The sequence below is a fragment of the Ceratosolen solmsi genome, unplaced genomic scaffold, assembly GCF_000503995.2.
Source record: "Ceratosolen solmsi marchali unplaced genomic scaffold, CerSol_1.0 scaffold25, whole genome shotgun sequence".
In the NCBI taxonomy this organism is placed as follows: domain Eukaryota; kingdom Metazoa; phylum Arthropoda; class Insecta; order Hymenoptera; family Agaonidae; genus Ceratosolen; species Ceratosolen solmsi.
In genome coordinates this window covers 467,986-483,046 of record NW_011948444.1, presented here as the reverse complement: position 1 = coordinate 483,046, position 15,061 = coordinate 467,986, and the positions used below count along the sequence as shown (strand labels likewise).

The window sequence follows — 15,061 nt, the reverse complement described above, 5'->3', positions numbered from 1 at the left end:
TACCAGGTGATCATTCGACTGACAGTAGTGACCGACATTCATTTTATTCTTCTTATAGATGTAATTGTTATTTGATATTATATAAGTTGATAACGTCATTAGATGAAAAAAATTTCAAATTATATATCATTAATAATACATTTGCAAAATGCATCGCAAATATTCTAAATGCAAATTTTGAATTATTTATCCAATTGGTTTTTTCATTAAAGAAGTATGGATACCAAATTCACGGAGTCAGGCGTCACCGTGAATATCACAAGAGAATACGAGAGAATGAAAACTTATAAAATATGGCATTCCTCTAAAAAATCGCAGGCACGAATCAACGATTACAATCATCATCTCTAGATGCCCTGTCACCATTGACGCAAAAACCTCTGATAAATACAAATGCAAAGTACAGATAAAAACACTATGGTGATAAACGCCCGTTCCGCCGGTGACCTAACCTTACATAAATGTTGTCTTACGCTAGGTTTCAAAAATGGTAGCAGTGTCAGTTTCAGAGAGATAGTGAATTCCGCAGGATTTTTTGTGGATCTTCTCCATTCTCATCATCTTGCAGTTATGGACTGCGGCGAAGCTTCGATATTTTAAAACTTAGATTATTGAATTGAGTTTTTCTGACGAATACCTTGTTGTGGCATTTAGTAAGTAATATTTATGTATTATGTTTAGCGTTTTTTGTTTGTATTCAGTATACCTGCATTACCTTTAGCGAGTTAACGCAAGTTAAGCCCCTTTAAAAACTAAATGCAGAATATAATTTACATTGCGTGACAAAATTTATTTTACTCTCTCTCTCTCTCTCTCTCTCTCTCTCTCTATCTATCTATCTATCTATCTCTCTATCCCTTTATCTCTTTACCTATCTCTCTCTCTCTCTCTCTCTCTCTCTCTCTCTCTGGCATTGGATTTTCGCTCTAATTGAAAGGATAAACACGATTCAGGCAAAAGTAGAATAAAAAAAAATTAACGTTCTTGCGCATTAAATGCTATAGAAATTCGCTACTTGTATGTATTGGTATTAAAAAATCAATAACAATGATGATTTAACTGCTTTTGTTCTTTTTTCATTGCAAAAATTAAGCTTACTTTTTACAGTAGCGCAATCATTATAATGACAGAATTTTAATATAGGTAATGACAAGAAATTTTTCATTAACAGGAAAATTGTAAATTCTAAATAAAATTATGGAAATTTCAAAAAGAGCTAGAATGGAATATGATGATGTACCATTAGACTTAAGTACAAAGAAAACTCCAGCAAATGAGCATAAAAGAGAAGAGACAGAATTACTGCGCTCAAACAAACTTAATGACAGTGACATTTTTGTCGTCCCTAAAGTCCCGCCTCAAATAATTAGTATCTCTGACAGAATTCTAGCGTCCGAATGTGCACTTTCGCAGAAACTTAGATATATCAATTTTAACTTTCCTGTCGAATACGTATATAATCCTATCGAATATGCATTTCAAGTTCACGCAATGTATGTAACTAAATATTGCCGTTCGACAAAAAAAATCCTGTTTCTTGGTATGAATCCTGGTCCGTGGGGTATGTCCCAAACAGGGGTACCATTTGGCGAAGTAAATATTGTGAGAGATTGGTTAAAGATCAGTGGTAATATTGGTAAACCAATTCGAGAACAAGCTGATAGACTGATAACAGGGTTTAATTGTACTCGTAGTGAAATTAGTGGACGAAGATTTTGGAATCTATTTCGAGAACTATGTCACGAAGATCCTGAAAAATTTTTTAGACATGCATTTTTGCACAATTACTGCCCAATTGCTTTGATGGATGCTGGAGGTCGAAACATCACTCCCGCAGAATTAAAGGCAATATATTTAATTTTGGATTGTAAATATGTAATTAATGGATTGTTATCTTTATTTCTAGGGTCCCGAACAGTATACTTTGTATGCAGCTTGCGATGAAACTTTAATAGCCGTATTAAAGTTACTTAAAGTGGAGATTATATTGGGTGTTGGAAGGTTTGCCGAGAAAAGAGCTCAAACTGTAGTCAAAACAACGGGTCTTCCTATAAAGGTTGTATCTAACTTATTAAATAAAAAAAAAAGAAAGAAAGAAAACACACACACACAACATTGACAAGCAAAAGTCAGAATTAATAATAATATGTTTTTGTCAAATTAAAGGTATTGTGCATTCCTCATCCAAGTCCAAGATCAGTGGGGAATGAAAATTGGAACGAGAAAGCTAAACTCAAACTTAGAGAATACAACTTGATGGAATACTTTTCAAATTAATCGTATTTTGTCTATTAACATAGGATAAATATTACAATTTCTGAGTATTTTTATTCAAAAAGATCTCATTTTTCCTTTAAATTTTATTTTGATATTTATAGAAAGTATAAATAAGTTACAATATTATATTTGTTATAACATTTTTTTTTTTACATTTTATGCGAATGTAAGTTTGAAAATGAATGTTGTTGAATGGATGGATAAAGCTTTAGAGAAGGCAGAGGAATCATTAAAGAAGGGTGAAGTTCCTGTTGGTTGTTTATTTATATATGAAAATAAAATTATTGCGACTGGCAGTAATACTGTGAATGAGACTCGAAATGCCACTCGACATGCCGAACTAAATTGTATCGATGATATACTAGTCTACTGCCAGGAAAACAATTATAATTATAAGGAAGTTTTTAAAAACATCGACGTTGTAGTGACTGTAGAACCATGCATAATGTGTGCTGCAGCGCTTCATCAGCTGCAAATTCGTAGTATAATATATGGCTGTGCCAATGATAGATTTGGAGGTTGTAAGAGCGTTTTTGAGGTATCTAAAGTTTACGAAACTAAAATAAATGTAGTAGGTAATGTTAAAGGAAACGAAGCAATGCAATTACTTAAAGACTTTTATAAGGGTACGAATCCGAATGCACCAGAAGCAAAGAAAGGGCGCAAGAAGAAAGTGGACAATAACGAATAATAATTTGTTAAAAAAAGCATAAGTTGAGGTGAAAATTGATTTTACTATTTAACTATAGTAAGAATATACATGAGTTGTGATTAAATGATAAGAAATGCTTCAAGTTATATTTGCATTTAAATTTGCGCTCATTATCAATAGGGGCAATATTGTAATTCATATAAAATGTGATTACTTATAATTTTTTGTATATGCTACTTTAACAAATTACAATTCAAGAATGATACTGTTAAAAGAGTCCAAGATATTTCTTCTTAATAAATTGTTACTCCCATCAATATCTTTATTATATAAATGTAATCGAGCTATATAAGACTCCTTCTTATTTAAGTTATAATCCTTTTTTAATTTTATATTTTATAAAAGATTTTATAATGTTTCGATGTATGTACATTTTGTAAATTGAATAATAAATCAAGTTATATTTACAATATTAATGTAAAATCTATGAAGACTTTTACATTAGCTTTTTAGTAGATAATAAGGTGTTATTAACTGTTTTCTTCATTTCTTTCAACGAACTAAATTTTCAAAGTCATTTCAAACGTCAGAAGTATACGTGAAAAAACTGCTATTAATAAATGTAGACGTTATATTGTGTTAGAAACAATGGAGTTTCTAAAACGATATATAATATCTATCGAGTTAAAAATTTCTAGTCTGTAATCATTGCACAACTGTTTCTACGATAAATCAACAACACCAATTCGTAATTAATTATCCGAGCATGTTTCCAAACATTTTATAACATAAATGAAATTAAATTATCAATAAATTATAGAATTGCTTTATTTATCCTTAATGCCTCATACTATTATGTTCAAGAAACATATGTACCAATAATGCATTTTCTTCAAATTAAAGCCGTTATAAAGTTATTATTGATAATACATGTATTCGTGTTATATAATTTTACATATGCAATTTACAAAATTATAAAAATTTTAAATAAAAACAAAATTAAAATATTTTTTAAAACTTATCTAACATTATAATATTAATACTTTTTAAAATACAAAATAATTAACATTTTCTTAAAATTTCAAAAATTATGAAAAATAATGGAATTAATTCAAAATATTAGATTATCAACGCGAATGTGTATATTGTACAAAATATATATATATATATATATATATATATATATATATATATGTATGTTTCAAATTACAATGTACATATACAGTTATTTACGATAAATCTTTAAAATAAGATATAATTGGATATATTTACAAAATTTTCCTAAATGAAAGCAGCACGTTTTATATAAAGTATTTTCTATAAATATGTTTTCAACAACAACAACAACAAAAAAAAGTTTTTTTTATTTCATTACTAATAATTAATTATATTAATATTTACTATTTAAAGGTAATTGTTTACATGGCCTCAGAATATTAGAGCTTATGATGATAACAACTTGTCAAGATTTGTATAAAACTTCTTAAACTAAATGGATAACTTAACTCGAAGCGAAATAATAGTCGAAAACATACAAAAAAATTTTCGCGCATCATATCAATAAATATTAAAATTGCACAAGCACTCTCGACATAATAAGTTTTTTCAATTTTATTTACACCACGTTGGATCAAGTTCGCACTTTCCTTGATACCATCGAATTAATAACTGATTCTTCAGGGAATAATCTTTCAAAATCATATTTTGCGTCTGTTGAAAGAAAAAAAGTTTCTCATCTATCTTTTAATTTGATCAAATCTGTAAAAATTAAAATAAACGTAATTTACATACTATGGGCGGTGGAAAAATTCTCAAATAATCCATTTTGTTATTATGCTCCCAATAACTTTGTGATAAAGTATGCCTTATTTCTTCGGTGAAGCATTGTTTGCATAATTGGCATTCTATTCTAAAGCAATCGTCGCAGTTTGAGCAGATTTCCGGCAAAACAACTAAATTTTTATCAGCTATTATCATATCTTCTTCTTCAGAATTTCTGAAAAATGTTATATTTTTTTATGAAATGTTTATTATAAATAAGTACATTGGTAAGATGAGAATTACTTGTTACGATGAATTTATTTGATAATGTTTAAGTTTTACATTAATTTTGCATGGTTTTTTTTAGATATTACAATAATTCAATGGAAGAATAACTATTGAAAGTGATATTTACCTTATTTTTAAAGAATCTTTTCGCACACGCTGTCCCACTCCTATTAAAGCGAATAAATTATATAGAACTTGTTCGTACAGCAGTTGATTCGGTGGATAATGCGCGGAAGATAAATTTGGCGACATATTCGCCTCCATCATGAATACATTAAGATTTTCATCGATCATGAAATCGAATCTGACCAATTCAAAGAAATTGGTACCCCCCTTAAAGCGTTTAAGAATTTGACGCATTTGATACTCCTTTTGAAGAACGACACTTCTAATTGCTTCGAAACAATTATTCCACATCTTCTGAGGATCCTTTCCTTGTAAACGAACGTAAGAGTCAAAAGACTCTTTCATGGAAAATCCCAGATTTTTATAGTAATTTTTAAGCGAAGGCACATTCCAGATCGGCAAGTAATCATCCCCGACGACGTACTTATCAATCACTTCGGGATCGAAGGGATAATACTTAACTGGACAAAAACGAAAGAGTATATCTCCTTTATAGGCATATATCCTTAGTGGATCGATGGAGCTTATAACCGTATAAATTCCAATATCGAATTTATATCCGTCAACCAAAAACGGATTCTCTATGAATTCTTGCACAAACGAACCATCCGCCGTCAAATTTAAATCGTGTATTTTCTGTATTTTTATACCTCTATGGGCGTTTGATTTCTGCACAAAAATCTTATCAGGGTGCTCCTTCAAGTATTGCAATAGTTCATTGCGATTTTCTGGAATTTTGTAGGCTCTTGGGAGAAATTGCCCTTCCGTCGTTGAAAGATCGACTTTGTTAGTGATGTAGCCACATCCAGGAAAATGATTAACTCTTTGATGAATCCTTAAATTACTTAACGAAGAATATAATGTCCTAAAAGGATAGTCGTGTGCCCAAAGTAAGTCCCAATCTGATTCATTATTTCCACGTTTAAATCCGAGTCTATCCAGCACCGCAAATACGTGTTTCAAATAGCCGGTACTGGGCTCCTTGGCATATACCCAGTAAGTCGGTCGTTTTTCTTTCGTGGTGATTTCCTTTACTTGGATTTTTATTAAATTAGACTGATAATGCAAAAATAAGAAAAAGAGCGTATAGAGAAATGCGGGCGCCACTATTGCGAAGAAGAATATCTTTGCTAATACTTTAACTTTGGTGTCGAGAACTTTTGCTTTTAATCCAACATCGCTCTAAAATCCAAAGAAATTTATATAAAAACAAATAAACAACAACAACAACAACAACACTACTACTACTACTACTACTACTACTACTACCACCATCACTACAACAATAATAAGAACAATAATAACAACGACAGAAAATATAATATAGATCACATTATATGGTTTTAAATGTTGTGACATAACGGATATCGATTAACTGTACTTTAACAACGTGAAAAAATTCGATTACGCGGACAAAAAGGAATATATTTTTCTTGATATTACCAACATGAAAAATATCAACTATTACGTCCCGGTTCGTGTGCACGTAATTAGTAATAGTAATTAGTAATATTATTCATTCAAATTACTCGGCCATATTGATCGGCCATTTTTAATTTTGAATATGCATTATGAATTGGCATGCATGCCGCATCGGAAAATCCGCATTGAAAATGTACACAATAGGATAAATATCAAGCGCTGACCGATACATAATAATAGGTCCCTAAGCCAATGACAGCGCGTTTAACAATGTTTAAAGTAATCATTGACTTGTACATGTCTATTATCATTTTTGAAATTACTGTCATTAATGATTTATTTAAAAATGAAACCCTTACCTTTCTCCCGTTTACATTGCTCCGCTCTTCTTTCATTGTGATTGTTTAAAGCAACCGCGAGGCCCAGAAAGTTTTTATCGCGACGATTCTCATTCCAATCTGTCTGCTCTTCCCTTCGATAGCATCGTATTGTAAGCGTGTAAAGCGTGTATAAAAATTATATTCCTACATTGTCTCGACTGTGCCGGAGTAAAGAAAAAAGTACCGTTGTCCGCTTCATCCCCGCCACATGTTAGTTCTTCGCCTCTTGTACAAGGAGTTAACCGGGAGGAAAACCTGTTTCCCCACCAGACAACTTCTTGCCAGCTTGGTTTTCGTTGCCTTTATATTACCCCGAGTCAATCGGATTCTTCAACACTTATAACCTTTAAGCTTACGCACAAGTGTGCACGGATTTGTAATATACAAACATTCGTAATGTTTCGCTAAAACGATTTTCTAATAATTTTGCGAAATACTTCGTTATCGAAAAATCCCAAATGTATTTAAGTATTTTGTTTGCTTTTTTTTCTTCATAGGATTGCCAAATGAAATGGCATGTTTACAGATGACGATTTACAACAACAACAGCAACAACAATAACAATAACCAAAATTAATATTAAAAGACAAATAGAATAAGTAAGCATACCATTGCCATTGAAATCATTAACATAATAATAATCAGTGCTCGAATTATAAAGTCATATGATAACGATAATTTAAAATGTGCAACGATTTAATCCGAGTGCTTATATTAATTGCCCTTGAAAAGCCTTTAAAAGCATTATAAATAAATTCAACAGTCTTATAAATATATTATACTTAAGTTAGGCTTTTTAATCATTTCTTCGAATTTCTTAATTTTTAATAGCTATTTTCGCTTTTATTTTTTTTCTTTTCTTTTACTTCTATTATTATGTTTATCGTCACGAGAATTTCTATTCGATAATAGCGAACTCAAAATACCGTTAAATTGAATGAAATATCTAATCGATATTTTCCGCTATTATAAAATTATAAAACTCAACAAAATGATTCCCAATTACATCCTACCTGTTTTTAAAATTTCAAATTTTCCTATAACGATTGAACCGCCCTCTACTAACTTCCGCAACAGCCATTTGTGCAGATTAACATTTCCTTTATCTCGTGTTCTAGCTGCTCGCTTTTCTTAAGTTTCCCAAGTGCTCAATTTTCATCTAATATGGGTTTCCCTAATATTTGGTACTCGCATCCACGCAAATACGGCCAAGGATCACGATCTTGGTAAATAATAGTGTATTTTTCATTTTGGAAAAAAGTATTCGACTTAATTAAATTTGCACGATGATGCATTCAGACACATTTTCATTTCGTCGCGTAAACACGTTTATCAAAATTTTTATAATTTTGTAACAGGAAGACAAAGGGTAAAATCAAGTCTTGTTGTGTAAAGTAAATGTTTGTAAGTCACTTGAAGGCAATCGTAATGTACATTTAGAATAATCTTAAGTATTTTTAAAGTCTTAAGTAATCTTAAAATACCATCTGTACGCGATATAACCTCAACATTTGGTAAGAAAAGTTGGCAGTTGATAAGACGATGTGTACTTATACGGAAAACCATTCTGTATCCACGAATACGTTTTGTATATTATATTATAATTCAACTCGGGTAGCGTTATTAATATATTATTCGTTTTTATTTATTTTAGCCGTGCATGCGCCAACAGACACGGACTCATCCGGAAATACGGACTGAACATTTGCCGCCAATGCTTCAGGGAATATGCCGCTGATATAGGATTTAAGAAGGTACGGATAAAAACATTCGTCGACCATCGATATTAACAATGAAATAATGTTTATGAATTCTTGAAAACGAAGCCAAACTATGAATTTCATATAAATAAATTATACCTGTGTTTAAATATTGATAAATTGGTAAGATTCCACAGTTTTGTTGTCTGCAATCTGTAGATTTGACAAAGCTTACGTTATTTCATTGTTGCTATCGTTAAATAAGCAACCAAATTAGTAAAGACACAAAAATAAATTATTATTCTTACAATTTCAATTTATAATAATTATGGATTCATAATTTGTTTCTTTCTAGTTGGATTAAATGCTGAAAAGTAGGCTGATCTGATTTTGTGAAATAAATGGATTTCACATTCTTATTGATGTTTAAGTAGATTTTTACATTGGTAGGGATGTCTTGAATGTGTATCTCAAGAAATCAGTAAAACCTTTAAAAATATTGGATTATTTGTTGGTTGAATTTTGGACTATGTCCAGATAATGTCCAATACTGTTCACGTTCCTTTCTTCTTCTTATCCCTTAATTAACCGCTGCATAAAAAAAATAAAATATATATATATATATATATATTTATACGCATGTAATATAAAAGAATAAGAAATAATTGAAAGATTGTCAATTTAATTTACAGAAGTTGCTTGAATAGCTAATGTTAAGATCGATCTTTTTGGTGGTCTGCAAATTTTTTTTGAACCTTCTTGACAACATAAATTTGGAAAGCAATCTATTGTTGTATTACAAGGATGTGTAAATACATCGAGAACAGCTGGTGGCGCTGGTTGGCATTGTACGTATCCAACTAAAGACTTTAAAGCTGAAGAAGAAGATAAATATATAAATTATTGAAAGTCAAAGCTTTTACTTACATATTTTGGTGGGAAGATAATGAATTTGTGCGTACAACTAAGATTATTTGGTAAAGGCAATTCCGACCATATTGGAGCTGCTATTCTACAGTATAAATTTCTATCACTTTTATCGGGACAACAAATTCGATTTAATCCTTCGCAGTCTGCATCTTTCGAGCATCTTTGTATAGGCAATCTTTCGGGAAATGTGAATGAAGGGCATTTTCGTTGAATTCCTAAGATATCTAAAATAAAAAAATTTTCTTACGATTTTAGCGCAATCAATAATAGGTTAAATCATATAAAATACCGTATAGCGGTAAAGCTCATTGATAATCAAGTGCCGTTTGCGTAATGCAATGACAGAGCGTAATTATTACTGAAATAAGAATTTTGCATATGTGTTCATTAATTCGATCGATTGATTGTGAAAACAAAAAAAAACAATTCTACATCAAAGGACATATAGTTTTGTGCCGACTAATACATTTTTAAAAACTTGCCTAGAAAAGATCTCGTGTCCAATTAAGCAATGACCAGCAGATGGAAGCACTAGCTGTTTTAACGTGAAAATTAAATTCAAGCACGTTCGACTTTTATAGGAGCCTTAGTTAAACTCAATTTTAGCGAGGACATTTTGTTTGTTATTTATTTTAACATTTATGTTAATTGCGTTCACTTGCAAAGTTGGAATGGTTTCAAATGTTAGAAAACGGTTGCCGTGATCGTCGCGACAATCACATTATCGACACATTTACGTGCGTGCTCCATTGCCATGGAATCCTTTATAATTTTTGCACACTGAGACGTACAATTATGAGAATATGCATTTCAAAGGAATATAAACGCTACTTTCTGTACGTAAACGCACATCTTACGTTTGTTCGAATTAGCTTTCATTTTTTTTATCTTATTGTAAACCTCCGATGGTGGCGCTCTCGTCGTCACTCCTCAACGAGATACTCAAGATTAAATATGTAAGCACCAAAAAAAATTGAGGGTTATTGTATTATGAATCGATGCAAGAATTATTGGCGAATCAAGCATTTATTTTATTCATGTTATTTTTAACGAGTTTATTGGTAAACGAGAACGCGTCTCTCTCTTTAACGCATACTGACAAATATATCGATATTTTTATGAGATAAAGATTTTTTTTTGTTTTTTACTACTTTTACAATATATGGATTGCAATAATATAAAGCAATATGGCCATTTAAATAATGCGCGTAAGGAATTGTAATGGTGCATTTGTGCAATTGTACAAGAATTACGAGGAAAAAACCTAGTCCGATAATCATCTATTATTTATCAATATTTGAATTTTTTTTTTTTGAACAATCGCAGACACATCACCGCGAATATATTTATTCGCACAGGTAAATTACATTTGACTAGCGACATTTTATCAATTATTTTATTAGTTTCTATGTGTAAATATGCACAAATCGCTAATTAAGTGATAATATTCCACTTTCTTGTCTTCATCGTTTACAATAAATTCGCCCTTCTCCTACAACAACTTTAATAAATAATCAAAAAATCGCAGTCACAGCGATAAAATATATAAAGTAAATACGACGTGTCAGCAAGTGTCAAATTTTCATTGTAAAGTTGTGCGACGAGGACTAGGATCAGTCAATGTTTTGCAGAACGAGTTTCGCTTGCATTTCAAGAAGGTCTGTACGTACATTTGCGAATGTTGAGAGAGAGAGAGAGAGAGAGAGAGAGAGAGAGAGTAGGAAGCGCGATGTAAGGCGGAAGGGAGAGAGAGAGAGAGAGAGAGAGAAGCATGGAACCAGTCCTGTTTGCGCCTCTCGCACCATCACCTTGAAGTAGTGAATTTGAAAGGTGACGCGAGAGAACGGGTTTTGCACATTGAATGCATGTAGGCCTGCGCGCGTATGATACCATTATAACGGTCGTAAAATCATTGCACGAAATTTTCCTATTTCCATGAGCGGATGGTATTTGTTGGTAGCGGAAGAGGCCGGATGGTGAGGGCGATGGGAGGGGGTGGGAGGTCGGAGGCAGTGGGAGGATGACTGCATAGTAATCGATCGGAGCCAGTAACAAGGTGCGAGAGCCATGATTATTACATTCGCGAACGATTTCTCGATGTTGTTGTCATTTTCGCGACAGCTCTCGAATTTACCGGAATTACCGCTGGCTTATTCGATCGAGCTCGACATTTTCCCTTTTCACTATACAGGCCCCTTTTCCATTCTTCCAGATAAGGAAATTATCATGATTAACCTTCTATTATATGCTTATCATGGCTAGTGTGATTTACGGCATTATATTGTCATTGTTTAATAGGACGATGAGTATATTTCTTTATTAACTTATATGGCATCAATTACTGAATTTTTTACAAGCTCTTTAGCATATTTGGACTATAATGGTTTATTTACATCTTGAAAATCATTTGCATATCGATATGCAACTTATGATGTTTGATACTACCTAGTCGACGGCTATTTATTTTCTTCTAAAGTCTTTCATGTAAACTAAGTGAACGTATTAAAAATAAAATAACAAAATGATAAGTGCGCAACTCCATCCATACTCAGCATGATGAGCATTGTAGAATTATCTCAACGTACATTGAGTTATTGGTTCAAATGCCCCAAGGAAGAACATCGTTATGTTTATTATACGTATCATATACCGCCAACGATTTAAAGACGAAACTGTGGTGTAATTTTTCATTTATTGCCCATTAATCTGTAAATTATGTTCGTAAAATTCGAAGAAAAAAAAATTTCAAGTATTAATTGTTTGTTTGAAATATTGAATTGGTAAATAATTAAATATAAGTGAGAATTATTTTATAAAATCGAAATTTATGATTCTAAATATTGACAATCTTAATGGATATGACAAAAGTCTTTTCATCATTAAAATAATGATTTAAAGTCCAAATAAATTATGCATTGAATGATATTTTTAACGAGACATTTCTCTAAATTTTTATCAAAAACATTTTGATAATATACTGACTCTTTAAAATTTATAAATAATCAAATCCACATTTACTGATTAAAAAATTAAAAAATTTTTAGATCATCGTATAATTTTATTAAATGTAGAGATTTTCAGATGAATTGTCATAAATAAAAATGTAAAAGTATATTATTTCATGTAAATGAGCATAATAAATTTGTGAAAAAAGTTATTAGCGATCAACGATAGATTTATGATTGTTCGTTAGGGTGATATATTTTTCCTAATATTGATTATAAGTTAAATATAAATAATAATAGTACGGCTGTAAATATAATTTCATAAATGTTTTTGCTCATTACTGAAACGATTATCTAAACTAAAAATTTTGTATCGTTTCTTCATTTATCTTATCATTTTTATGTTTATATTTTAAATTAATAATATCATATATGTTCTTTTTTATATTAGATTTTTTTTATAAATTATGTATAGTCTAATTATATATGTATATTAAATATAACTTAATTTAAGTATAGAAAAATATTCGAGGAAGAAACTGCATTCATTAGAGGAAATTTAAGAAGAAAATGTTTATCTTATAGATCATTGTAACCATACGTGGATAGCATGATTGAGAAAAAACAAATAAACAAACAAGTCATCTCGTATGAACTATACCTGTTTTTACTCATAATTCTCTTGGTACAAATATATTCAAACACTTTACTACGGTGATATTTTATCGTAACAAAATGCATCTTTGATTTTCTTTTTAACTCTCTGAGTTTATGGAGAAACAATTTGACGCGTATATAACTAAATTTAGTAGTGCTACTACATTAGTAGTGCTTATAAAATACAGTTGACTTATGACTCCCAGGTGTTTGTATTCTTAAATACTTCTTACTCTCCGCTTTTCATTCTCTTTAATAATTTAGGAGATGCAATTTTATATTTGAGGAAAATGTCAGACGTACAGTTAATTTATCAGCATTTGCTCAAAGTGTTTCCAGATCAATTTATGTTGAACTCGGCTTTCAAATTGAATAATATTTTTTCCAAATCTATCAATATTTTTTTATTTATATTCTAGTTTGTCAATTCAAAATGCGTATCTTCCTAAAGCGAAGTATGCTATTTTTTATATTTGATAACGACAACTGATGTATATAAATGCATTAGTTATTGAATAAATCAAAACATTCTTTTCGACAATTACAAATTATTTTCAGCATGTGCAATCACTCAGAGCATTTTCGTAATATACAAATAACATCATCAATTTCACTAATGTATGTTGTATATACGTACGTATATATGCATTTATTTATTTATTTAAAGAAATAAAATTTAAAGGTATATTTAATTTTTTATCTAAATATATTCGATAAAGTTTGCGTAATTATATTTTACATTATTTATAATTATTGAACATATTTCTGTATTATCAAGTAAACGAAGTAAAGATAAATGAAGTATAGGAAAATCGCATTCAAGTAAATTCAGTTAATGTTATTTAGTTTTAGATCTAATAAATGATTTGCTAAACATTAATTATTATAAACATATTAATTGTTATAAAAGTTAAATTAATAATATTCATGTTCGTTATATCTTTTCAACGAAATCTATATACAGTCAAGATTCAAAAATATAAATATATTTAAATGACTCAAGTACTTTATTATGAAAAACATAATTAAAACATAATGAGACAAGTAATAGACATTTTGTGAAATTAGAAATATCTAGAGATTGAATAAAGCCATTCGTATCTTAATATCTTAACTGAGTAATTATAATAAACTCTCCGAACGGATAATTTTACATGTATTATAAGGTGCATGTAATGTATATTATTAGTACGACATTTAAATAGATTTAACTGGTTAAGGAATATCCATAATAGTCACGGTGTTGTATAATATCATGAGGTTATAATTTTAATAAATTAATTTGAACTTTATATGACAATGAATGTCGACCGACGTGTTTATTCCAATTGTTGCATAATCAAAAAAATGTGTGTATATAGAGATAATTTGCAATAACTGATTTTATTAAGTTCTCTAAAACACAAAGTAGAATAGTGTTTTACAAAGCAATATAAATTGTAATTTTATTAGAAATAAAAATGTATAAATTTTACGATATAATACATTTCATAATATCTCGATAGAAACGGATTCATCTCGAGTAGTTGAGTGACAAGTATCATTTTTGTAAGGCTCTTGATAAAATAGTATAAATTGCGCTCGATCGGAGTTCAAATGTTTTGTTTGACTTTCAAGAGGAAGTAGCGGCAAAGGTTTCCATGAATTTTCCAAAGTGTTAGTGAGAAAAGTCGACCTCGAAAGTATATATATATATATATGCACACGCATCCACGCGCGCACACGATATACTGACATGAATTCAGGTGCATTTTCTACATATGGTGCTTACGGTAGCGGCTTCTTTCACTTTTTCGTTATAAGAAGAAAATAAAATTGAGGAAAATAGAGAAACTCATTGGAGAGGAAGACATGAAGCGAATCGTAAATGCGTTCTCTTGAAGGCGGACATTTTTCTTCTCTCGTCTAACGAGAATTCGAGAT

The 15,061-nt window shown here is 30.4% G+C and overlaps 5 protein-coding genes across 5 annotated transcripts in view; 3 read left to right on the top strand and 2 right to left on the bottom strand.

Moving 5' to 3' along the window:
• The first annotated feature begins 452 nt into the window (after nt 1-452).
• Nucleotides 453-2,350, top strand: Smug (Single-strand-selective monofunctional uracil-DNA glycosylase). Its single transcript, XM_011504310.1, has 4 exons — nt 453-653; nt 1,172-1,845; nt 1,907-2,056; nt 2,167-2,350. Exons 2-4 carry the CDS (start codon nt 1,198-1,200, stop codon nt 2,275-2,277), a joined length of 909 nt encoding a protein of 302 aa, XP_011502612.1. The 5' UTR covers nt 453-653; nt 1,172-1,197; the 3' UTR covers nt 2,278-2,350.
• A 26-nt stretch (nt 2,351-2,376) lies between these two features.
• Nucleotides 2,377-3,268, top strand: LOC105366008 (tRNA-specific adenosine deaminase 2). Its single transcript, XM_011504309.1, has one exon. It carries the CDS (start codon nt 2,456-2,458, stop codon nt 2,966-2,968), a length of 513 nt encoding a protein of 170 aa, XP_011502611.1. The 5' UTR covers nt 2,377-2,455; the 3' UTR covers nt 2,969-3,268.
• A 1,178-nt stretch (nt 3,269-4,446) lies between these two features.
• TTLL15 (tubulin tyrosine ligase-like 15) lies at nt 4,447-7,279 on the bottom strand. The gene is made up of 4 exons (XM_011504308.1): nt 6,886-7,279; nt 5,106-6,286; nt 4,721-4,925; nt 4,447-4,639 (listed from the first exon to the last, which is right to left on the bottom strand). Exons 1-4 carry the CDS (start codon nt 6,919-6,921, stop codon nt 4,541-4,543), a joined length of 1,521 nt encoding a protein of 506 aa, XP_011502610.1. The 5' UTR covers nt 6,922-7,279; the 3' UTR covers nt 4,447-4,540.
• Nucleotides 7,280-7,968: 689 nt separating this feature from the next.
• On the top strand, nt 7,969-9,110 carry RpS29 (ribosomal protein S29). The gene is made up of 3 exons (XM_011504307.1): nt 7,969-8,132; nt 8,561-8,660; nt 8,962-9,110. Exons 1-3 carry the CDS (start codon nt 8,071-8,073, stop codon nt 8,968-8,970), a joined length of 171 nt encoding a protein of 56 aa, XP_011502609.1. The 5' UTR covers nt 7,969-8,070; the 3' UTR covers nt 8,971-9,110.
• A 48-nt stretch (nt 9,111-9,158) lies between these two features.
• LOC105366001 (uncharacterized) overlaps nt 9,159-15,061 on the bottom strand; it is a 46,464-nt gene continuing 40,561 nt past the window's right edge. The window contains exons 3-5 of the mRNA XM_011504304.1: nt 9,569-9,760; nt 9,297-9,481; nt 9,159-9,197 (exon numbers count right to left, since the gene is read on the bottom strand). Of these exons, the coding sequence (XP_011502606.1) occupies nt 9,180-9,197; nt 9,297-9,481; nt 9,569-9,760 (395 nt within the window). The 3' untranslated portion in view covers nt 9,159-9,179. The remainder of the gene's footprint in view (nt 9,198-9,296; nt 9,482-9,568; nt 9,761-15,061) is intronic.

What these genes read in the sequence shown, in the direction of transcription:
- TTLL15 (XM_011504308.1), bottom strand. Translation starts at nt 6,921, where the DNA reads ATGAAAGAAGAGCGGAGCAATGTAAACGGGAGAAAG. An exon ending in AAAGATTCTTTAAAAATAAG is followed by an intron (nt 4,926 to 5,105) that starts GTAAATATCACT and finishes AACATTTTTCAG; the next exon opens with AAATTCTGAAGAAGAAGATA. An exon ending in GAATTTTTCCACCGCCCATA is followed by an intron (nt 4,640 to 4,720) that starts GTATGTAAATTA and finishes TTCTTTCAACAG; the next exon opens with ACGCAAAATATGATTTTGAA.
- Smug (XM_011504310.1), top strand. Translation starts at nt 1,198, where the DNA reads ATGGAAATTTCAAAAAGAGCTAGAATGGAATATGATGATGTACCATTA. An exon ending in TCACTCCCGCAGAATTAAAG is followed by an intron (nt 1,846 to 1,906) that starts GCAATATATTTA and finishes CTTTATTTCTAG; the next exon opens with GGTCCCGAACAGTATACTTT. An exon ending in CAACGGGTCTTCCTATAAAG is followed by an intron (nt 2,057 to 2,166) that starts GTTGTATCTAAC and finishes GTCAAATTAAAG; the next exon opens with GTATTGTGCATTCCTCATCC.
- LOC105366008 (XM_011504309.1), top strand. Translation starts at nt 2,456, where the DNA reads ATGAATGTTGTTGAATGGATGGATAAAGCTTTAGAGAAGGCAGAGGAA.
- RpS29 (XM_011504307.1), top strand. Translation starts at nt 8,071, where the DNA reads ATGGGTTTCCCTAATATTTGGTACTCGCATCCACGCAAATACGGCCAA. An exon ending in GGCCAAGGATCACGATCTTG is followed by an intron (nt 8,133 to 8,560) that starts GTAAATAATAGT and finishes TATTTATTTTAG; the next exon opens with CCGTGCATGCGCCAACAGAC.